Raw genomic sequence first — 26,231 nt, forward strand, 5'->3', positions numbered from 1 at the left:
GTGTGTGTGTGTCTGTGCCTGCTAGTGAGTGAGCGTGTGTTTTTATGTCAATGAGCTTATGTATATAAGTAAGATTGTTTGTCTATGAGGCTGTGTATCAATGAGCTTGTGTGTGTCAGTGAGATTGTCTGTGTCTGCATGTGAGTAGGCTTACTGTATAATTAAAGTTTTACTCTGAAAGGACTAATATTTTATATTAGAAAAAGCAATATATATATATATATATATATATTACTCAATCATCTGGGGTGGCAAGACATAGCCTTACATATTACATGCAACAATATATGGCGCAATGACTTATGGGGCTGGCATAGATTTTTTTTTCCAGGGCTGCTTTGTATCCCCAGTCCGGCCCTGCTTAGAAGCACCTCTAGTGGCCGTCTGAGTAACTGCCACTAGAGATGTTACTAGGCAGCAAAGTAAACAAGTTAACCTTGAAAAGTCTGCAGGGACTGACTTTAGACATCAGAACAACTAAATTAAGCTGTAGTGATTCTGAGTATAGTGTCCCTAAGAGCAAAAGTTGTTTAGAGCGTCTCTTTAATTTACTAATTAGACAATTTCAATTTGGTCCCATAAGGAACAATGGCATGGAATGCCCTGCATACTCTGTGCATGCCTGCTGTTGCTAAATTTATTTACATACCTCTCTTTCTAACTTATATACTCCACCTTCATATACTTCACTATCAAGACTATTTTATATAATCTTCCTATATTATGTACTCACTAGCTCATCCTGATTGCACACACAACACTCTTCCCAATTTCAGATCCTCCCTACTAAAATAACCCTATTCAAGAGGTCCAGTATTAAACCCATGCTTAATGGAACATTCCAAGTACCAGAATCACTACTGCTCACTGTAGTAGTTATATTTCAAGGAATGCCCTGGCGCCACACCCCAGTTGGATTAGGAGCCTACCCTTTTTTGTACCGTTTTACTTCTTACTTAGGATCTACAAAATGGCTCTCCCCGACTCCACTACTAAGGCCAGAAGAAAAAAAGGTCCTTACTTCTGTTAGATCTCCTGAGTTGAATTTGAGAGTTGGAGTATTTTTTTCAGTATTTTGGTCCAAAATGTACAATTCCCGTGTCAATAAGCCATAATTCATGACTTACTGCAGGGGTAGGCAACTTTCGACACTCCAGATATTGTGGACTACATCTCTCCTGATGCTTTGCCAGCAACATCTGGAGTTTAACAAGTTCAATTGCTGTTGTGTGCAGATCAGACTGACGTACTGTGAAATTACACAGGTTGCAGAATCCAAACAATGTCCTTGGTAAAATGGTGTCAATGAGTTTATGAAAGCTAATATGTTATGTAAACATACTAAATTATACAGTAAGAGTACTTGACTCTCAATTTAATGTGCCCATCGCTCAATAAATTAGTATTTCCTCACAATTAAACCCGCCTTCCAAGCCACGGTTCCCCAAACTCCAGCCCTCCAGATGTTGCTGAACTACAACTCCCATGAGTCTATGAATGAAATAGACAGGCTGAGAATCATGGGAGTTGTAGTTCAGCAACATCTGGAGGGCCGGAGTTTGGGGAAGCCTGTTCTAAGCGTTACAAAACAAGTGATCAACCTGGAAATTAGTTAGCTGAAAAATGCTTTTTTGAGCTTCGTTGAATAACTTAATTTAGACAACTGAGCTCTAAAAGCTAACACATGAGAATTCTGCAATGCGATTGACAGGCCGACTATTAAAAGCTATTTCAATCTATAAGGAATCTAGGCCCCACTTAGTAGCATTAGACTGAATAATGGTAAGAAAGCACTTAACCATTTCTTATCGTGCAAGAAATTCTCAACCTATGACCCTAAAAATGCCATTTTAATGGGAAAATGTATTATTTTCTGTGTCGGATGTTGTTCAAGTCAATGGATAATAGAATAGTTCATGACCTTGCATTGCTCGGGATAATTTTTGCAGCAATACTAGAATTTGTGTATGTATCAGAATGTGTCCTGGAAAAAAATATATACCAATATTTCCATTTCAGATCACAACCTTCACCTAAAATTCACCAATTACATATATAATACATAATATACATGTATGGGGGAGATGTATCAAGGCAAAATAGGTGATAGTCTGCAAGCAAAGTTTATTGCTGCAATCTTTGGGATCCAAAGTTTATTGCTCCAATATTTAGGTTTCCATGTTTATTGCTCCAATATTTAGGTTTCCATGTTTATTGTTCCAATCTTTAGGTTTCCAAAGATTATTGCTCCAATCTTTAGGTTTCCAAAGTTGATTGTTCCAATCTTTAGGTTTCCATGTTTATTGCTCCTTATTTTACACTTGGCCCCAGAATAGCACCTGTTTTTGCCTTGATAAATCTCCCGGTATTTTGTTTTACTGTTAGAGATCCAGTCACATACTTAGAGTTAGAACCATATGGAGGAATATATTATCACTCTATCCATATAAATGACAGCGTCCTAAGATTTTTTTTTCCTACACAATATTGTGGACCACTAAAAAGCACATTAAACATAATGTATTTTTCCTAATTTTCTAGAATTTCCATAATGTCAAAGCTCTTGCATTTTCAGTATAAATTTTCTAATACAGGTCATCTCTCCTATTCCTGCTAACAGGGCCACCATCAGGGGGTGAAAACCATGACGGTTGTCACAGGCCTGGCGTTCCTGGGGAGCCTGGACTGCTCTGAGTGTTCAGGGCCCCACATTCCCTATGTGCACATATATATATAGTGACTATCGCTATATATATATGTGCTGCGGGCCCCCGGCTGCCTGTATACCACAGAGGGGCCCAACACACACCGTCTGAAGCACACACACCAGCAGCCGACAGAGCTTTGCCACGGGTTACCATGGCAATCCTCCACATGGCATGCAAGCCATGCTAGCAAGAGTTAATGAGAGAGGTACCCCTCTGTGGTATACAGGCAGCAGCGGGCCCCACCATTCCTCTGGATCACTAGGGAATGGAATCTCCCTCTCCTTGGCCACAGGTAAAAAGCAGGGAGGAGGGAATAACATTTATTAAAATGAATGTGTGCACAACATTTACACAAACTGCACACACTAGTACAACACACACTCTGCATTCACTATACCGACACACACTCTGCATTCACTACACACATTCTGCATTCACTATATACACAACATCCACTACAAATATTCTGCAATCACTACACTAACACAGACTCTGTATTCATTACACTGACACACACTCTTCATTCACTACACTGACACACACTATGCATTCACTACACTAACACACATTATGCATTTACTACACAAACACACACTCTGCATTCACTACACTAACACAGACTTTGCATTCACTACACTAACAAACACTATGATTCACTACACTGACACACACTCTCCATTCACTACACTGACACACATTATGCATTCATTACACTAACACACACTTTGCATTCACTATACTCAGGCACTGCATCCACTGCCCACTCTGCATTCACTATACACACACTACATACACTACACAAACACACACTCTGCATTCACTATATACACAACATCAACTACAAACATTCTGCAATCACTACACTAACACACACTCTTCATTCACTACACTGACACACACTCTGTATTTACTACACTAACACACACTCTGCATTCACTACGCTAACACACATGATGCATTTACTACACAAACACACACTGAGCATCCACTATACTAACACAGACTCTGCATTCACTATACTAACACATACTCTGCATTCACTACACTAACACAGACTCTGCATTCACTACACTAACACACACTATGCATTCACTACACTTACATACACTATGCATTCACTACACTAACACACATTATGCATTTACTACACAAACACACACTCTGCATCCACTATACTAACACAGACTCTGCATTCACTACACTAACACAGACTCTGCATTCACTACACTAACAAACACTATGCATTCACCATACTGACACACACTCTGCATTCAATACACTGACACACATTATGCATTCATTACACTAACACACACTGAGCATCTACTATACTAACACAGACTCTGCATTCACTACACTAACACACATTTTGCATTCACTACACTAACACACACTTTGCATCCACTATACACAGACACTGCCTCCACTACCCACTCTGCATTCACTATACACACACTACATACACTACACAAACACACACTCTGCATCCGCTGCACACACTATATCTAACACACAAAAACACTACATCCATCCATTACACAAATGTAAAATCTGCACGTTTTTCCAGTTCAGCAACATAAACCGATATTAAATTGTCTGGGGTCCATCCCCAGGTTACAGAATGACCATGTGAAGGGATAATAGCCTGAGGAACTGTTAGTTATCTAAAAACGTAATTAAAGATAACTGAAAACCAATTTGCAATTTGTTAGTCTCAGACTGTTTTTTTTTACCCTAAATTTGATCGGTTCTCTACAGTTTGGTGTCCAGTGAATAAACTCCAGTGTATTTGGATTTACATTTTCCAGTTGCAGCCCAAATTTGACCCTTACTCACATTTTGTGAATAGCCTAAGATAACAATATTTGTGAATGTGCATCTCTGGGTTATTCTTGGGTTAACCTGACCCTTTGTGGATAAATAATTCTCTAAAGCTAATCTCAGAATCCAGGGCAATGTTTAACCGCTTGAGGACTAGAGTAGACAAATCCTTTGTTATGTAGAGAGCCCTGTCATGTTAGTGGTTTTGAAAGAGTTAATCAGGCCCTGGAAAGCCTCTGGGTGAGCCTGGCCCTATCTATTCCAAAAATATATCTATGTGTTTTAGATAGCAGTTAAATACTGACAAAAGGCACAATGCTATAATAGAAGATATTATTTAACTAGTTGTGCTTCCAGAATTTTATGAATTTCTTCTTATTAACTGTCACCTTAAAAAGCATTTTCATTGTATTCATAATGTACATGGACTTAATTTTCACTAACATACACATAGAAAAACACACTCACCTAAATGCCACACATAGTGAATATTTTAACATAAATACATTTCACACTTATTAAATGCATATTGGAATGCTATAGGATACATTTATAGCACAGAAATTCTGTTCAAATTGCAATACACACTAAACTCCAACTAAGTTTATGGTAACGAGCTTATTAACCAGTGAATTGCTGTGAACATTAGGTCTCCCATGTTGGCAGGGGAGGTGTGTGGGCGGAGCCTGACCCAGCAGTGAGGGGTATCAGCGCTGGATTCAGGTAAGTGGCTGAAGGTGTTTTAACCCCCTCAAACCTGCAAGGGGGGTGCAAGGGAGGGTGGCACCTATTAAACCTATAGTGCCAGGAAAACGGCTTTGTTTTCCTGGCACTATAGGATCCCTTTAAGGCTTTGAAATGTGCTTTATGCTTTCAACGTAATGCCACATAGCCAACTTATATTTTCCTTATAGGAAAACTCGCTATCACGTCTAGTAAAATTTTGCTCTAACTAAGGAAACAATTGCTACATGTTAATAGTAGCATTAGGCACTTTCATAAAGGCTGGTAAAAAAAGAAAAGTAGGATCTCATTTGGGAACGAACCCATGGTGTGACATTGTGACTTGAAACACATGGTAAAGTTTCAGTTCCACCAAGCCTACATCAAGTAGTTTATAGAGGGATCTGAATTGGTAACTCCATCCATGATAATCAGGTCAGGACCTAGTTAATGAGACAAAAGGCAACACCTGACTTATACAGAACAAGATATCAATGAGTTGACTTTCAAATCTGGGAAATATTCTGATGTGGATTATTTACATTGCTTATTTATTTCTAAACGGAGCAGTTTGAAAAAAGCAGGAATCTCCTGGTGCAAATCCCCTTTGCTGATGTAAAGATAGCAAGGTAGAAAATAAAACAATATGTGGGTCAAGTAGTAAAAAAAATAACATAAAAGAAGTGGTCTGCTTCACACTTAGAATGAGCGACTGTCATATGGTAAAACAAAAAATAGAAAATAAAGTGTGAGCGCGCCTTATATAAATCCAGAATAAAATCCGTACAAGAAATATATTTTCATTATATTAATAATAGAAAAATAGATTAAAAAAAACACACACACAAGCTGCTCCAAAGGTATTTATTCAAACACACTATACAAGTCAGATACACATCGTAACATCCAAGTCAGCAATGCCCTAAAAACAACTACAACCTAGAATGTTGCAATGTAAAAAATGTAGAAGTATAACTAGATACACAACTAGTAAGTAACAAAGTGTGTTACCCAAGCCACAAACCTATACCCTAACCAAGATAGTATAAGGGTATGTCAACAACACTGGTAAATAACAAATATAATGTGACATCCTATAAATATATGGGAAATAAAAAAACACCATATATAATAATTATATATAATGTAATAGACAACCCTGTATATATATGTAAATGAATAAAACAATAGATAATCTTATCGGAGTACTTTTCACTGGGGGGCCCCTCCACGAATCCGGATAATGTAAAAGACTGAAGAGATAAAACACGGGGGATCGGTGAAGGGTGCTAAGATGCCCAGTGAGCTCAATCCAAAGTTGTCTCAGTCAGGTGGCACAGGTGCTCTCTGTTCACAGATACAGTGAGCCGTGCTGTCCGTCATACACCCACTGAGTTCTGGCACCGTGCATGTAAAGATAACAAGGAATTTCACTTCCACGTTGTAAAGCACAGATATAAAATGAACGCACAATTCAGATCCATGGCCATAAAGATATTTATGAGGCAGAGTATAGAATGTCATCCCCAGAAATACCCCCCCCCCCCTCCTTCTGAAAAATTTATGTTTCATAAATGTAGAATCTGTATAAAATATTAATTTTGACTGTGTTGGAATTTCACAGAAATACTTTGTCTCTATATCTTTCCTATGTGTGACACTTCTGACACTGAATGGAGCTACAGCTGTCTTTAAGTGTCAATCCCCCCAGCCGTCACTAGTGACGACTGCAGGGAATGGGCTATGTCTTGCTGGAACATCCCTAGACCTCAATCTTGTATTCTCACACTTATTATTCACCTTTACCTGCCACCCAGCCACCGGAACCCCCAGTGGCGATGTCACCATTGTGGGTCTTTGCAAAATCTACAAAGTTCCCAGACAGTGACAGTGGCCATTTTATGGGCTATAATCCATGTCTCAACCAGCTGTATCTATAGAATGCAATACACAAGATCCTGTGCATTCACTCATCCACTAAACAGCATCTTCAAAGCTCACCGATTTAATCAGGTTTTTTTGTTTTTTTTTAAAAACACCTAGTCTAGACAAAAATAATGTACCCCATGTTTGGCAGGTCCTACTCTCACAGCCTAATGTATGCTCTTATGAGGATTAACCCACTTACTTGGGAGAAAATTTCCATCTGGAGCTCTCTGCAGTACAAGGCTAAATAGGGCCCCAGGATGAGGCGCCTGTGACAGGGAGGGGTGCAATACCAAGGAGTTGGCCTTACTTCCAAATATGTTTGTGAAAATAGGGGCCTGTACTCACTTGAACATGCATGAATGGGGTGCTGTTGGGGCCAATTCATACAATACACACGATCCAGCACACTCACTCTACTAAACAGCAACTCACAGATTTATCTTTTTTTTTTATACACCTAATCTAGGCAAAATATAGGGTGTTTAGTTACAGTATATGATCATACATTGCATAAGCCTGCCACAACGTCAATGTACCCCATCTTTGGCAGGTCCTACTCTAGATAACTTATGTCTGAGATTAACCCACTTACTTGGAGGAAAATTTCCATCTGTGGCTCCCTGTAGTACAAGGTTAAATAGTGCCATGGAATGAGGCACTTGTGATATGGAGGGATGCACAACCAGGGAGTTGGCATAGACTCCCAAATATATATATATGAAAACTAATAACATTTTTGAGCTTTGAAGTTGCTGTTTAGTGGATGAGTGAGTGCACTGCATCTTGTGTATTGAATAAATTGGCCCTAGCAGCACCCCATTTATGCATATTTAGGTGAGTGCAGTCCCCTGTTTTCTTATCTATAGAATGTAACACTTTTCCCCCCAATACTGTTTTCAATTAGTATTAGAAATACACAGGCAACACCATAACCATCACAAATGTGTGAATGTGGTTATAGTATATGGAGCCTTTGGAAGCACCTCCTCTGGGTTTTGTTAAACCATATATGAGGGCTCTTCTGCAGCCCAAAACTTGGCCCCTCTCCTGGCATATATTCAGATAATCAGGAATATCCCTTTGTCGTTATCTGTATAAAGTTGTACAGTAATGATGGGCTGTTAGTCCTGGGTTAAGCTGCTACCAATTCTCACAGTTTATCATTGGTATCTAAATTTGGTGGGTTAATTTTACCAGGACATTCCTCAATAGTTAGGTGGCCACAGGAGTAAAAGACTTGGGGCACCTGGACAGCCCTGGTTTATGTCAAACCTCTTGAAAATAGTATGATCAAAATCCAGATGAACTGACTTCTGGTACTATAACCACTAATATGAACTATAGGGGTTTGGTGATTACATTGTCTTTTAAAGACAACAGGAAATTTTATACACAGTTTATAAAATACATTTTTCAGACCCCATCTTGATCAGTTTTATTCATTTGGTTTTGAGCTTTGTGCAGTTTTATTGGAGGGGAGAATTAGGCTTATTCTGGAGATAAAGTTTTAGAAAATGCGTGTCCTTAGGTAGTTCATGTCCTGGGGACATTTACATAGTATACAAGTGATAATTATCACAGAACAATCACTTTCCTGGGCTTGTTCACACTTATTGATTTACTGCTGTTCTTTTACTTGTTCCCCCACTGAGAGATAAACTCATTTGCAATTGAAAGGGGTGTGGTAAGAGGGGTTTTGGAGAGATTTAAATAGTTGGGGGTAAAGCCTTCCAAAACTCACTTGTATCTACTACTACAGGTTCTTAAGGGTCTCTCTAGCAAGGTTCATTGGGCATATTTCTATAGGATAAGAAGAAAAGTGCAGGTGTGGATGTAAAGAGCCTCCATTTTTTGCTAAAAAGGAAATTAGGACAATGATGCAGTGACTACATTTTGACGTTCAACATCTTCTGTAGCTCCTGTGATATCTGCATATGTGTATCTATGACAACAGCACAAAACCATCCCACAAGGACCTCCTTTATTTTATTTGTTCAGTGAACTAGTGTCATTCTCTTTCTTCATTATAAGAGTTGTCTACCTGACAGTGAAATTGAACTCACTGGGATCTAGACAAGTGGGCTGTACAGATGGAATCCACAATGTGCATACTCCTGGTTTGTTTTCATATCCTAGTGGTTTCTGGGCCAGTGAATACATTCCATTTGCCTCTAAATGAGGAAAATAATTCAGAGATGACAGTGAAGGCCATCCAAAGACTACAGGAAGTGTTTGCTTTTGAAGAGATCCATCATGATATTCCACCACAGAAGAAGCCCCCTCGATTCATGCTGGACTTGTACAACCAAGTGGCAGATTCTGATGGCATAACCAAAGCACCAGGTCTACTGCAAGGGAACGTAGTCAGGAGCTTTGAGAGCAAAGGTAAGGAGGCATTTGAGCCTATATTATATTAATATATGTTACCTCATATACAAGTCATATGTAGAACAATTCTTAAAGAAATTAATTTTCTTTAGAAGTAGCATTCCACATTTGGAGACACGTCCATACTGGGACATTTACTGAGATGTTACTCAAGGTAGCGGTCAAATGTGGATTGAAAAATAAACCGGATTGTACCTACAATTTAAGAAATAACATTTCTTAAATCTCTTTGAGAGCTCTAAGCTTATATTTATTTATTTTAGTAATTAGAAGAGAGTTTCAGGCATTTTATGTTTGTTTTTATTTATGTTACACATTGGGTGTGTTTGTGTGTGCATGTATGCTTATGGTAATGTACACTAAGGTGTAATATGTTTGTACAGTTCCAAAGAGGAATTCACTAACTTACAAAGGGGTCAATGTGACATCTCATTGTAATACAATACTAAAAAACAAATGTAAAAAGTAAATCCCAACCCAGGGAAGTTTTCCTTGTCATTGAAACCCATATCAGATTTAAGGAACAAACATTTTAAGAGATCGTGTTTAAGAAGGATAACATAGAATGGAACAGGCAGTAACACAACATAATGAGCTACAGATTTGGAAAATCCAAGACTATTTCTGTTTTGTTGGGGGGTGGGGGAGGAGGGGCGGTGGATTTTCCATTAGTATGTGGAAAACTTATTTGTCTTATCTTGCATTTAAATTTTAATTCTCGAATCACAACCCACTAGTACTGTTTAAGAATCTTCTTTAGAAGAACATTCAGGCAAAGCGTCTAAATTCTGTGACTCAAAAAACAGGACAAACAATAGGTCTAGCATGCCCTAAAGCATGCATTTCAAACTCTGGGCCCACAGAAGTTACTGAATTGCAACACTCATAATTTCTGTACATCTTTTGCATTGAAATATTTAAGAATCAAATTTTGTGTATTTGTTTTTTTTTCTTTATTTACATCCTATTTCGTAGAGGCTGTAAATGCACATTAAAGGTGTAACATGCACATTAAAGGGTCCTGGACATCACACCACTTTTGATTGCCCATTGCCCTAGCATTTCTTATGGCTTTACGATGACAGACTATTAACCTTGTTTAAGCCTCATTATGTCATAATATTTCACCTCTCTTACTATTCTCCACTTGCAGTGAATGTTGATCCAGAACATCCTTACTTCTTCAACATCTCATCGGTGGGGACCAACGAGAAGGTGCTAAAGGCTGAACTTCGCATTTTTAAGTGGAAGCCTCTTGCAATGGTTGCAAAGCACCATTTCTGTAGGGTAAGTATTGATATTGCATTCTAAATACTATATGTTGATCTAACAATCCAGGAGGCCAAATCACACTAGTTCACGTAGATTAAAGGCAAATTTTAAGTGGTGGGCTTCAACCAGTGTGCCATGGCACATGCCAAGTCACCATAAAGTGTGCCATAAACATAAGGACTTCGGGCCTGTAAGCAGCTATTCCTTTAATTTCACCCCTTAGGGCCTTTAAAACACCACAAATGTGTCTCTATATTCACATAAATGACCAAGTCCAGCAGGAACAAGCACACATCGCCTCTTTGCAGTTTTTTTTATGCTTTTTGTATGTTCAGTACATTTTCAAGGTCTACAGTACTAAAAGTACTGCAAAACAATACAAGAAAAAAAAAGAGCACAAAGACATGATATATGTTTGGGCATTCATATGCGTATGAAGGTACAGCCACTTTCTAATATTTTAAAGATTCTAAGGGGGGAAATTAAAATAGTTTATTGTTTTATATGCTGTGTCCTTCTGCTATGGTGAGAGCATATCTTTGCTTTACACTCAAGTATGTCTTGGTCCAAAAAAAAAAGAATGAGATTTTCATAAAGTTAGAATCTTTATGAAATACTCTAATAACTGTGTTGAAATTTCACTGACATTTCAACCCAGTCAAGAGATATGCTGAGACAAAGTAGTGACTACTTTGTCTCTGTATATTTCCTACATCTGACACTTCTAGACACCAGGCTTGGAATTGGCCAGGAGAATATGGTGGTGTCCATGAGAAACAGTTTCAGGTAAGTGACAATTTCAATGTCGGGGGATTTATACACAAAACACCAACTTTAAGGAAATGGAAAACCAAAAAGAAAAATCGAGTCACCTCTTGTCTATTTGAATCTAAATTGTGTTTTGTAAATCATTACAATTTAGTGTTTAACCCCTTAAGGACACATGACATGTGTGACGTCATGATTCCCTTTTATTCCAGAAGTTTGGTCCTTAAGGGGTTAAAGAATAAACCCCAAATTGTTTCAGGGAAAATGCCTTTTATTTCACGTAGACAGTCATGTTGATCATCTGCTACATTTAATCAACAACAATCGCATTCTCTAATAAGATAATGAATTTAGATTCAACGAGACATAACATATGGATAATACCTTGCAATATCTATGCAAAAATAATAAATCACAACAAATAAAAAAATACACAGATACAAAGTTTCTGCAAAACATTATTCTTTGCAGCTTCTGCAGTGTCACAAAACCATAAATGGAATTAATCATGATGCGTGCATAACTTTCTATATCACCCCTGTGCGTATCCAACAAGTAGTGAATTATGGACACGGCATTCATTGCTACATTTAGTGGTCAGATTTCTGCTGTAGAAAGCTACCGGCTGAACCAGAACTTGAAAAAAAATGCATGATGACATCATGTACAGATAACATTTTTTTTTTTTAACAGAAAGGGAAACACTGTATGGAATCTGGAAACAATGATATAGTTGTCTAGTCATACATTGTTGAATGTACTGAGAAACATTATTCTGTATAACACAACTTCTAAAGTTTTGCTTGAATTATATGTAATCCAACTATTATGTCCATGTGTTGGTACCTGCGTGTACCCCATAGCATTGGCTATTGTTGTTATCCTCAATAAAACTCTGATTAAAGATAAGTTTATCTTAAAAAAAAATAAAAGGGAAACATCTCACATTAGTAGGTTAGCAGGAAAAAAAATGAGAAATAGAGAAAAACTAATTAGAAAAAAAAATACGAAGATTAATAGTTAAAAAAAAATGGAGAAAAAATAACTGTAACATTACTTTGTCATGCGTAGGTTCCTGGAGGATCGTTTTAAATGATAAGAAACATGTATGTGGTCTGCTGATGGGACATATTTCTGTCCCATAGTTTCCACTAGGGTGTGTGTCTATATATGTTTGTATAGATACATATATATATATATATTAGACTAAATGAGTATGTTCTGTAATGCTGCCTTTAAATTGATCACTATTATGGGAAAATTGAAGAAATGGCAGGGATTTGTTTTGGATTTTATGTTTATTGTATTTTTTAGCAGGTGCACCGCTATAAATGAAACTCCTTCAAAAGTAAAAAAAAATCTAAATGTTTGTATTTGATGTCTGATCTATTTTCTGCTTTTTTTTAAAATCTCTACATCTAGGTGGATGTGTATGAGCTTTTGGACAGTGCCTCAACACCCTGGAGAGGGAACTTGATTGCCTCCCGTCTTCTACCCCTGCACTTCCAGGGCTGGGAGATGTTCAATGTCACTCTGACAGTAAGTGTTATCTTTTTTTGTAAGGGATTTTCTGATTGACTCATAAGTCCATGCTGTTGACTCTTTGCTGGTTCCTCTATAGTTCTCAAGTTTCAAGTTAACATATTGGTGTAAGCTACCATTTAGCAGTGCGGTCTCGAACACTATTTAGTACTTTAACCCCTTAAGGACCAAACTTCTGGAATAAAAGGGAATTATGACGTGTCAGACATGTCATGTGTCCTTAAGGGGTTAAATCCCATTATTATTATTATTATTGTTGGCATTCATATAGTGCAAACGTACTCTGTAATTGCACTTTACAATAATAGAAAGGGGATATTCAGAGGTGAAGAAGCCCATGCTCACAAACGTTTCCAATATATGAGGATTATGATTATTTCTTGGTTGTAGCTTTGAAATAATGTAGCTTCAGCACACAAGGTCAGGGAAAGGTATATTTTTGTTAGTACTACTATAACATAGTAGACATTTCTGTCCATAGTTACTTTTCCAAGCCTGATCTACATATCCGTAAAGTTGTTTACCACCATGTGACAACACAAGTGGGTGTAGTATAAAACACATCGTTATTAGGGTTATTCACTTAAATGTAAACTGTTGGGAATTCAAAGTGAATTTCCAAATTTAAGATAAAATAGCCAAAAATGTGACGTTCTCCACGTCAGATTTTTTTTTTCTTTTATTATTTATTTTCCCTTTCAATTTGGCAATTTTGGCTTAAAATCTAAAGTTGACTTTGAATGACATTGAATTTCTGACTTTTGACAACTAATTGAATATTTATGTTTGCACTCCATATATAAGTATAGGAAAACATTGGAGGAAATAGTTTGCATATAACATTTGTACAGAATTCAAATAAGGAAATTGTTAAAGTGTATATTCTACAATAATGAATTCAACAACATGATGTTCTGCCATCTAAAAGCATTGTTTAAGATGTGGTGGGTTTTATAAAAAAAAAAGCTGCATTCACATTGAACTTGTGTGATGGGGACATTTTCTGTTGCAGTCACAATTCAGTTAGTGTTAGCCCTTTTGTATAGTATGATAGTATGGTTAAGGGTACTGTATAGTAATATAATTATAGCTTATATTCAGAAGATAAATTGGAGGGAAATTAGGGGGTGCGAGTTCATAGGTTAAAATTATTTGTCCTAATAATAAAAAAATATATATATTAATATTTTTGTGTTATTTTTATGTATTTGTAAGTATTTGCCAAAGTGGAACAGAAGGATTAAGCTGCATTTTACAGTTACATAGTAACATAAGTCGAAAAACAGACTCCGGTCTTTGAAATTCAGCCTTTCTCATTTCTGTTTATTCAAAATTAGGCGAATAAACACCCAATTTGAATTAATTTTCAGTTTCGCAAAAAAACAAAACAAAAAAAAAACCTTCTTGACTCCAAACGTGGCTGTGAGATTTCTCTATGAATGAACAATTTGAGAAGAGCCTTCAGAAGCTCCTTGCACCATAACCACTGCAAAACATATAGTAGTTATGGTTCTTACAATGGCCCTTTAATGAGGAAACCATTTAGCATGCTCTCTTACTGTACAACAGTAACACAACACTGCACAAACACCTTATCTTCGTTTAACATATACAACTATCTAGCAACTTGAAAAATAAGTAACTAAAACCCTTACATCATGTGTATTTATCAGCACTTATGTATGTGATCTGATTTTGGTTAGTTATAATTAACAAGAAGAATGATGAGTATATTTAGCACTTTGGATAACGCAGTGACATCTTGATTTTCTTTCTCCCAGGTCTCTAAGTGGGTTGGTGAAAGCAATATGAACCATGGTTTCCTTGTTACATACATTCTACCTTCTGGGAAATACATGGAGACAGAAGTCCTAGGACAGAAGAAGCATCAGTCAGTAATCAGGAGGTCCTATCTTGTCCTCCATAGTGATGATGGAAGAGGGGGAGTCACAAAGAGTGAAACGTTCCATTACAATATAAAGGACCAAGGTAAGAGGATATACCGATTTCTACAAATTAATTCATTATTTGAGTTAGCCCACTGGCAAATGTACTTTTTACTGATATATGAAAAAAGTGTTTGGTTTATGTTATGTATGTATTTACATGTAAGATCTTCTTCCACGCTAAGCATACTCCAAGCACTAATTGCGTTAGTTAGAGTTTAACTTTGTACTAATGCTGTATTTTTATCCACATGCAAAGTTCACACTAATCTGAGTAAATTGCTTACTGAGAGTACATCTAATATGGAAGTTTTTTTTTGTCCAGCTCCACTAGTCCCCTATGTTAATTTGGCTCTATATCAATGCACGCCCGGCACTATAACCACTACAGTAATCTGATACTTGGGGTGTTCCTTTAACAGCACAATCCTTCAAATTCAGTGATCCTTTTATTAAGGTGCCAAACTAAAAGGTGACAGTTCAGCCACACAAAGGTCTTTAACATACCTAACACACACACATACACACAAATAACACATAAATAGACACTTAATTACACCAAGGGGTGGAGCATCACCCTAAAAACAATGATTGACATGTAGTTAACAAACTGCATGTATTTAATCCAGCAGTGGAGAATTACCCTCAAAACAATGTTTAAAATGTAGTTCACAAAGTTTATACATACATCAAGGGGTGGAACATCACCCTCAAAACAATGATTGACATATAGTTAGTAAACAGCATACTAAATCATGTGCTTTGACACGTGAGACAGGTCACGTGGTGAAGTGAAAAACAAATATAGGTGAAAAAAGACATGAAGGTCTAAAAACATAATAATAATAACAAAGTATTTAACTAGGAAAGGTACATTCAGATTACTCTGGTTTTCTAGTACGTCCTGGTGATGTTACCTTAGCCCAACATCCAGGGGTTGTTACTAACATATCTAAAATGAAGTGCTAAAAGTGTCTAAAATACAATAGTGCAATATAGTAATTCTTGTTACATAATCACTGATTAAAAAATAATATATATATATATATATATATATATATATATATATATATATATATAGGTATACACATTGATCCAAAATACTGATACATAAAATATTTAATTTAACATGATACAAAAATAAAGAATTGTACAAACCAATGCAATTGGCAAAACATCTGATACACAAAATACATACATTTTGAATTATTTTAATTGCACTTGATTCCCAGTACAACCATGATTGGCAAGCTTTCTGGTGACATCCCTGTGACCACACCTCTAGAAATATAATTATAATAAATATTAGAGAAATATACTCATATCATAATCTCTATTCATTCCATAAGGCTCAAAACAATTTAATTATTTCATCCAAAACTGCTCTCTTTTCTTTAGAGCATTCACCTGAGACTTTTGAAAAACAGATTTGATCACCTCTCCCTAATCAATCTTCCTGGCATGGTCTAATTAGTCATTGGTTTCTTTATTCCTACAGATGCACCTCTTCTAAAGTCAGAGACTCAGTCTATCATGCCACCAGAACCGAACAGGGTTACGAATGGAGCTAACCAACTAAAGATTCGTCATGTCAGAGAAGTTGTTGAAGACACAGACCCACCATGCAAACGCAAGCCGATGTACGTGGACTTTGAAGAGATAGGATGGGATGCATGGATTATTTCTCCAAAAGGATATAATGCCTACTTCTGCAAGGGTACTTGTTCCTTCCCTCTTGGGCAGGATATGGGAGCTACTAACCATGCTTCTGTGCAATCAATTGTCCACATTCTCAAACTCAATAAGGACGTTAGCAAACCATGCTGTGTCCCAAATAAACTCACCTCCATAAACTTACTTTACTTTAATGAAGAAGAGAATGTTGTTCTTAAACAGTATAATGATATGGTGGCAGTAAGCTGTGGATGTCTTTAAATGCCCCGCATCATGCCATAAACCTGTAGATACTCAATTTTAACCAATCGTTCAATCTGTGTCTAAAAGTATGTACCAGAAACTCATGATCTTTAGAAGTTTGGGATACAACAATTAGACAAAATTGTATTCAAGTGTCCAACAGCCAGTGGAGGTGTGTTTTAAGCCACATATTTTACAGTGTCTCAGAAAAGGGAGAGCATCTTTGCACCAAAACCATTACAATAAGATGTAGTAGTTTTGGTGCTCAGACATTCCCTTCAACAAAGGTATAAATTTAGAATGCTTGCAATCCAGAGAGTTTTGGCATCATGAAAATGCAATGCCACCAATTTGTAACATACCCTTCTTGCTACAATAGTTGTTATTGTAGGAAGAAGTATATTTTCTTACTTTCACAATGGTTGTAAAGTGTTTTTGAATGTGTACTATGATCGTTTTGCAGCTGAAGATTTGAAAACAAAATGTCTAATTAGATTTTATTCTTGTATAATACTTGCAGTAATTTCTGTATATTAATTATTTAATATATTTAGTTTGTCAATAAAAAATGTGTTTTATATTTAAATATTAAATGCCAGTTCATGAAATGAGGGTCCATCTTGTACAGACTCCTTTGTAGGAATCTTCTTTTTAATATCGGTTCATCACGGAGGCGGAATGTCTAATGACACCCTTCTTGAGTCACATAAATTAAAAAGCTTCTAGGAAAGACATAAGAAGACAAAGACAGCGACAAAAAGATGTATTAACAGTCCCATGAGTGGTGAGCCTTAAGGAAATGCTACTAATACGCTAAAAATAAAAAGTCCCTGCAAAATGGTTACTGTAAACCGTAGGACAAGCTGAAGATAGGATTTCAGAAATACTTGATATGGTTTGACTGGCCTGATCGAGGGATTCTAGACATCAGTATAATCAAAATATACAAAGTCAAAAGTGTACCGTGCACGGAAATTCAGGAGCATGGTAGCTAGTGGACACATTGGCTTATATATTGAAGTGGGCAACAATAAATGCACTTACATGATTTTTTTATTTTTTTTATAAATATCGTTTTATTGAGATAGTTTCAAGGTGAACAAATCGCATTTAGTCTGTGAGCAGTGCGAAACACGCAGGTTTCAATCATTCAGAGTCTCGTTTGAGATTTTGAGATGCGCAGATCTCTAAAGAGGCAATGGTAGTTGAGACTCTCAGGTCTCTGGGCACAGTAGGTTCCAAATTACGATATTCATAAAGCATGTTGCAGATTAATGACAGTCTGTCAGGTGCGTTAGCTATGTTCAGGCTATTTGTAATCGCTTGCTCTGCATTATGTTATTTGTTTTGTTATCTTAGGTTCTATAGTTAACTTATTCTTATGAGTTGTAAGTGTCTCTCTGTCTTTAGTGTCTTTCGTCAATAATAGGTCCAGAATAGGGATAGTGGGAGGGTGGAAGGGGGGGATGGTAAGTGTGTCGTGTCTCTTAGTGGCCCTCTTCCCGTCTGTATATTTCATGACCTCTTCTCAAGATGCTGATTGTCATGTGTTTGGTGCAGCGGGAGGGTTATCTTGTACTTCTGTGTGTTCCTGCATAAAGTTTGATCTCTAGGGGCAGTGTGTCTGTTTGTTCGTTTGGTTAGTTCCCCTTTCATTACATGATTTTTTAAGCAGTGTTTGACAGGGCCTAGGTTTAATTTTGGCCCTTTTCATTATTAGCCCCAACTCCCAAGTAATACCAAGAGAGAAATAACATCTCAAATTACCTAATTTGTAATAGAGCCTCCTACAAGGAACATCCCAAGTGCCATAATCACTACGGTGAGCTCTACAAAGGTTTCACCACTAAGCTGGGCTCTGCTAGTGACCACTCCCCCTCCTCAGCCTCCAGGAGAACTAGGACCTTCCATTAGCTCTGCTGAGCTAAACTCCGGCTGCAATGGAGGCAAGGAGTGGCGCCCAGCATGCCCCAGGTAAGAATTCAAACAGTTCTGAAAAGGATTGACTAACTTGGGGTAATGTTTATTGTGCTTGGAGTGTTGAAAAAACCCACAATATTTGAAGATAATTATTCAGCACAGTGTGGTATTGCTATGAGTGCAGGGTTTTAATACAGTGGGCTGCGGTGTTAGTTAACACAGCATGACTTGTGATTAATACAGCAGGTGTGGAGTTTATTATTATATAATTCTATATTATTCTGAATTAATTCAAAGATTTGGTGTCACACTGTAATTCATACAACATGTTAGGGGTTTAGAGTTGGACATGGTACACGGTATATGGCTGGTTTGAGTAGGGGCTTCAGTCAATATGTCAGAGAGGGCATAACATTTACCTTTGGTCTGAAACCAATGGTATTGTTGCTACATATCAATACACATGGGGGTAAGATTATCATAAATACATACCCCCAATATACCACCCAAAGTTGGACGAACTCACATGGAAAGGGGGAGCCTCTGCCCAAAGAATAGACAGATCAGCCTGATTTGGAATGTATGCCAGAATGCCTGCTAATCACTCAGGTTAGCCCACTAAGGGTGGACCATGCAAATAGCTACCCAACTTCTGTTTGTTTTTATTCTGGATGGAGGTCCACTGCACCTACGGCTTATGGCATGTACTCATGGCCGTGCCATAGTTAAAGAGGACTATATATTATTAAAAGCCCTATATATAACAACTGAAATATGTTGTCAGAGCTCCTGAGGAAGTTGAAGATCAGCGAAATGCGTAGCGCTATTCCTATGGAATTGAATTGTTGCCACATCCAGACATCCTATTTTAACCAGCTGAGGACCTTTTCCTTTGAACTGCAGTTATCTTTTGGAATATGGAAAGTAGCTAGTCTAGAGTATAAGAGCCCTTTGGAGCCAATGCGCTGTTTGTACAATTTATGAGGTGCCTTATTGTTCTGAGTGGCTTTTTTATATGCTTTTAATGTTACCACATGACAGAAGGCTTCATATTTAGCATTCTTTCTTTACCGAACCTCCAATTGCAGCATTAACAATCAATCCAGAAACAACCAATCAGAAAAAAAAGGTTGAGTAAAGGACATAACTTCCTCTTTCTTTGCTACCACAGACTCCAGAACAGGTCAGAGTATTTGTATTAGGGTGAGCCCCTACTGCTTACTGTGCCAATCTACCGCTGGAATTTACAGTCTGTCTAGTATTATGGAGGAATTTCAGCCTCACAGGGGAGATTTCTAGGCCATATTCAACACTGCTGTAGCAGCTTCAGGGTAAAAGACCCAATCTACAGGTTTCCCTCACCTGCCTGTGGACCCTGCAGTGTCACAACCTCAGATGGCTCATTGGTGGATCCCTCTGATCCTCTAAATGCCTCTGGAAGGGAACTTCCAGGGCACCAGTCTCCAAAGGCAAAGCTCCAGGCAAAAAGAGCAAAGTGACCTCTGCCCCTGAGGTTCAAGGGGTTCAAAGAATGTCAAGGTTGTTGATTATTTCCCAGCTCTACTCTCAGTGGTTCGTGAGTGATGATCTGAGAAATTGGGCTCTGATCAGGAAGACTCTTTATTGATTCCTAGGTCGGGTTCCAAGTTTGTTAAAAAAAAAAACCTTTGTGAGTGAGCCACACTCCAGCGTCCCAGGGGCATCCAGGAGGGATTCAATGGAAGATTGGAAAATTATATTGGGTGCCACAGGAACTGCAATGTTTGATCCCTGTAACATTCGTCAATCACAATCAGCAGAGTGGCCCCCCAATCACATATTGCAATGTTCATTCATTATTGGCGCCAATGCGCCAATGTCCTCTGGATAAGGAGGTGCAAAACTGCCTGTGGGGCTAGTACCAAACTATCAGATTTGAGCACCAAATAGCTGGGACCATCAATGCAGGGCACTGTTTTAAAAGAATTAAACAGACATATTAATGTTTTCCCATCACTTAATAATGCATGGGCTCTCCAAAAGATTTTCTTCCCACAATGCAAATGGTTGTTTTTTCTAGGGCTGGTTGACAGTGGAGCCATGTCACTAGCTGATTGTGGCCCTCATGTTCCAGTGCACTGCAGCTTCCCTGTTTCTACCATGACAATGATGGATGTTCCGAGTTTCTCACTCGGTGAGGCTCTGACAGAGGAGGAGGTTCCCCCGGACTAGGTCAAGTCCGGTTCTCCACTGGTAAGTCCCCATGTGACAAAATCTTCTTCCCAATGTTTTACCACAGGCTGCCTCTCTCTTTTTTCACAAAGCATATTTCATCAGACTCTTGGATTATGAAGATAGTCTGAGACTAAATCATTGATTTCCACTCTCTGCCCCTTCAGCCATTGATTCCTTCACCACTACCCACCAACAGTCAGCAAAAATTGATAAGACAAGGAGATTCGATTGCTGCATTGCAAAGGGACTATCGAGGGAGCCCATGATCCAGCAGAATTTTTCAGCAATATCTTTCTTGTGTAAAAAAAGAACAGGTATTATCATCTGGTTATAAATCAGCAGAGTCTGAACGCCCATGTAGCTTACTGCCATTTCTGCAGAAGGAAGATTGATTTACTTGCCCGGATCTCTTCTGCAGAAGGATCTTAGTTATCTGTCCGTTTCTGTCCAACCCGTTCAATGCCACGGTTGATGCTTCCTATGGTTTCAATGATATTGGTCTCCCTGTGTCACGTATTCATTCGCATATAAAAATTTGATTAAGACATTTACTGTTTTGACAGGAAAAGTTGTGCCGAGCAACATTACTGTCCTGACCGAAAAAGTTGTGCCGAGCAGCAATCAAATCCACAGGAGGGTTTGTGCTGAGCAGCAATTATGCAAATAGGAACCTGGTAACTGCCTTTGGGGTCTAAGGTCAATTACAGCCTATCAGATCCAGAAGAGGGGTATTTAGGCCCAGTTCTCATCCTGCTCAGTGCCCTGTCGTGGTTAAAATTAAAGTTTCTTCTGGTTTTTGACTTTGGCTTTGATTTTGACTTCCCTGTATTCTGGTACCCCTGACTTCTGGCTTGCCCTTATCTTTCTGTATCCCCTGACCTTGGCAAGTATCCTGACTACTCTTTGGTACGTTAAGTCACGCCATTCTAAGGTCCGGTAATACGTTACCTATTAGTCATCTGTGTGACACAATTCTACGTGCTGGATCAACTAGTAATCCTGACATTACAACATGGCCATAGATCCTGTAGAATTGTGTCAGCACATAACTGCTTGCGAGAGAAAGCTAGTGGAGAATGATCACCATATGGATCAGTTTGCCCAGGCTTTCAGTACGCTCCTTACTCGAACAGCGCATCTGCAACCTGCGGTTTCTCCAACTGTGTCACCTCCGCCTAATATACCTCCTGTAGTACATAAGGTACCTACTATCTCCCTATCTCTTCCCTTGCATTTTGATGGTAATATTCAAGAATGCCGGGGATTCATTAACCAAAACTGAGTATCATTTTGAGGCCTCACTTGGATCTTTTCCCACTGACAGAGCTAAAATTGGTTACCTGATGAACCAACTTAAAGGTAAAGCTTTAGCTTGGGCCAATCCGTGGGGGAGAGTAGTAGGAGCATTGCACACAATTACCAGGAATTCCTTGCGGAATTTAATATTACGTTTGAACCATTAGGCAGGGAGGATGACGCCTCCACTGCCCTAATGCATATTAGACAAGGGAACCGGTCTATCTCGGAGTATGCCATAGAATTTCGCACCTTGGCTTCCAAGGTAGACTGGACTAACAGCTGATTAATCTCAGCATTTAAGAAGGGGTTATCTGAGACTATGTTGGATGAGATTGCTGCCAAAGAACTACCCAAAAAACTCAGAGTTTATTATGTTTATTATGCTAATTGATAATAGACTCAGAACCAGAAATAAAACCAAATGTATGGCTTTGCCATTAGCACCTCATTTCTCTAGACCCGTTGTTCCTGACCTCCCTATACAGTCCGAACCCGAACCTATGCAGTTGGGGGTCACTAGACTGTTTGAGGCAGAAAGACAACATAGGAGAAGAGAGGGCCTATGCATATACTGTGGTGAAAAAGGACATATGAGGAGTACTTGTCCCATACGTCCGGAAAACTACCGCACCTTAAGAACCTTAAGCGGACAGGTCTTAGGTGTAATGGATACATCCTCTGAGAATAACATAAATAGATTTCTCCTTGATATTATGATAATAGTTGACAAAAATAACTTTTCATGTAAGGCCCTGATGGACTCAGGTGCAGCAGGAAATTTCAATGATGGTCATTTTGTTAAAAAGAATGCTATACCTATCAAGGAGAGAATATCACCTCTGGTCGTTGAGGTTATTGACGGAAGACCACTTTCTCAACCCTTAATTACCCATGAAACCTTGCCCATTAACATGTCTATTGGTGCCTTACATAAGGAAGATATAATATTCCAAGTTATTGAATCTCCTTCTTGCCCTATCATATTAGGCTTTCCTTGGCTTAGTAAGCACAACCTTCATATCGACTGGGCTAATGGGAAGATATTGGAATGGCGAAAGGATTGTAATGGGAAGTGTATGTTACACCTCACCAAGAGAGTGGGTACCATTAAATTACCCACTACTATACCTCAAACCCCCAAAGTTCCCATACAATACTGGGAGGTTAAGGAAGTATTTAATAAGAGTCAGTCCAATATCTTACCTCTTCACAGGTCATATGACTGCTCCATAAATCTGTTACCCGGCGCTATGTCACCTAAAGGGGCAGTATATGCCTTGTCACCACAGGAGAGTAAAATAATGGAAGAATATATCAAAGACTCACTAAACAAGGGCCATATACGGAAATCATCCTCACCTGCTGGTGCAGGCTTCTTTTTTGTAGAAAAGAAAGATGGAGAATGACGTCCATGCATTGACTACAGAGCATTTAATAAGAGTACTGTTAAGAATGCCTATCCTATGCCTCTCATTTCCAAATTGTTTGATAGACTCCAGGGTGCTAAGATCTTTACCAAACTGGATCTCAGGAGTGCATACAATTTGGTAAGAATCAAGAAAAATCATGAGTGGAAAACGGCATTTAACACTAGATGCGGGCACTATGAGTACCTTAAACAACAGAAAATTTCCAGATTTATCAGGTGTCTATCCCTTTAAACCCTCAATTTTCATGAGTGTAGCGCTAAGTATAAATATAAGAATATGTGAATATACGTATATAGTGCTGAAGGGCACTTACCCTCTATATCATGCTTGTATTTTCATGTATATATAGAGAGAAAAAAGAAATATATACAAATAATAGTGCAATATGCCAGAAAAATTTGTATTAAAATTGTTTGTGTGAGTTATAATATGAATACACTCACGTTTTTTAGAGCCTTTTACAGTTGTAAGGCTCTAAGCTTCCAGGCGTCTGTGTCTTTTGGGTAGACCACACAACCCCTCTCTCACACCGAAGAAGCGTGTGTTGTTCTCCAAAGTATACAAGAGGAAATAGAGATGATCCAAACTAAGTGTAGTATTTTAAAACACTGATATATATCAATATAGATCAAATACAAAAAGTGCTCACCTTATTTAGAGCCTTTTGATAACTGGCTCTAAGTGTATAGGCCCAGTGTCAATTTGTAGGGTGACACTATCCCTTTCAGGAATCACTTGTACAGGATGCAGTAAGTAAAATGAATAAAAACTATATTTATTATCAACATTAAAATGTATACATACTATATGCTAAAAAACAAAAAAATATAAAATCATATAAGGACAATACAATGTATTAAGTGGTCTAGTATAGGTCCACTTGCAGCCAAAACGCGTTTCACCGAAAATCGGCTTCCTCAGTCAGCTTCACGGTGTCTTCTGTCTTCTGTCTCTTTTAAATCCTTATTTGCCCGCCAAAATTCTTCTTTACCAATCCGTGATGTTTGGTGTGACGCGGCCAGATATCGTTGCGTCACTTCCGGTTCGTTCGTACTACATGTCCCATCGTCCTTTGCGTTCGTGGGTGTCACTTCTGGTAAATTTCACTGTGGTGATGGGTAATGTAGTCCTAAATATCACCACTTTCTAGTTTATATTTCAGTCCGTATAAGACTCAAAATAGAAAACCGAAATGACGAAAAAGAGTTTCAAAGGAACAGAAAAACAAAAATCAATGTTCAATGCCACATATTAAATATAAATTTCAAAGTATAAATGAATAAAAAGTGCATAAAATACATATTTGTGGACAATTCATAATTTACAGTTAGTATTTCCTTGTTATCTTACTGTGTACTTATTCAAAGATAGAAGGGGGGGAGGGGGAGGGGGGTGGGTACTCAAAGTGGACCTTATATTGAGGACTTTCAAATGTATTATATCAATGTAAAGAATAATATTACCCCTAAATCTCATTTATGACACATCTGAATCAAAAATGCTTCATACTTTATGTGTTTATATAATAGACTTATACACAGATTCCTCTACTATGGAAGAATTATGACTATATATAACTTTAAATAGTTTTAATGTTAATTTCACTTGCAGTCAATGTATCCTGCCTTTTAATCAATCATGTAAAATACTTTAAAACATAAACTTATTCATGAAATTAATAATTGATTATTTCAAAAAGTGTATTAATTTAGAAGATTTATTTATAAAATGGTTTAAATTAATTTATTAAAAAGTTAATTAATTAAAAATTCAAAGTAATATGTATAACATATATTAAATATGTAAATATAAAAAGATACATGTACATTGGTAAAAAACTATAAAAAAATGTCGTCTTCCCCTCTCCAATTTAGTGTAACTTTTTGGATAGCATAAAAATATAAAACTTGTGGGTCATTGTTGTGTACTAATCTGAAGTGATCTGAAACACTATGTTTCTCGAAACGTTTTTTTATGTTCCGTACATGTTCATTTATTCTTACATTCAAAGGGCGTTTCGTTCTACCTACATAGAGGAGATTGCAAGAGCATTTCAGTATATATATGACTCTTTTTGAGAAACATGTAGTCATTTCGTGTATTTTATATTTTCTTTCCCTTTTGGAATCAAAAAATTCTGTGATGTGTCTTTTTCCACTTTTTGTGTTCCTACAGGCTAGACACTGTCCACAACCATAAAAACCTTTATTTTGAAAAAAAGGGGTAGATGTTTGGTTTCTTATATGGTTATGTACCAGTTTCTGTTTTAAATTGGGAGCTCCTCTATATATAAATCTCGTTTTTTCTGGTAGTATGGCGTGTAGCATTGGGTCATTTCTTAACATAGGCCAGTG

At 37.7% G+C, this 26,231-nt stretch overlaps 1 protein-coding gene across 1 annotated transcript; it reads left to right on the forward strand.

The window, feature by feature from the left end:
- Positions 1 to 9,376: 9,376 nt before the first annotated feature.
- LOC134574771 (bone morphogenetic protein 2-like) lies at positions 9,377 to 17,032 on the forward strand. Its single transcript, XM_063433856.1, has 5 exons — positions 9,377 to 9,566; positions 10,723 to 10,856; positions 13,032 to 13,148; positions 14,933 to 15,140; positions 16,596 to 17,032. Exons 1-5 carry the CDS (start codon positions 9,377 to 9,379, stop codon positions 17,030 to 17,032), a joined length of 1,086 nt encoding a protein of 361 aa, XP_063289926.1.
- The last annotated feature ends 9,199 nt before the right edge of the window (positions 17,033 to 26,231 follow it).

Source organism: Pelobates fuscus, chromosome 10 (genome assembly GCF_036172605.1).
Source record: "Pelobates fuscus isolate aPelFus1 chromosome 10, aPelFus1.pri, whole genome shotgun sequence".
Taxonomy (NCBI): Eukaryota; Metazoa; Chordata; class Amphibia; order Anura; family Pelobatidae; genus Pelobates; species Pelobates fuscus.

What these genes read in the sequence shown, in the direction of transcription:
- LOC134574771 (XM_063433856.1), top strand. Translation starts at nt 9,377, where the DNA reads ATGACAGTGAAGGCCATCCAAAGACTACAGGAAGTGTTTGCTTTTGAA. An exon ending in CAGGAGCTTTGAGAGCAAAG is followed by an intron (nt 9,567 to 10,722) that starts GTAAGGAGGCAT and finishes CTCCACTTGCAG; the next exon opens with TGAATGTTGATCCAGAACAT. An exon ending in TGTTCAATGTCACTCTGACA is followed by an intron (nt 13,149 to 14,932) that starts GTAAGTGTTATC and finishes TCTTTCTCCCAG; the next exon opens with GTCTCTAAGTGGGTTGGTGA.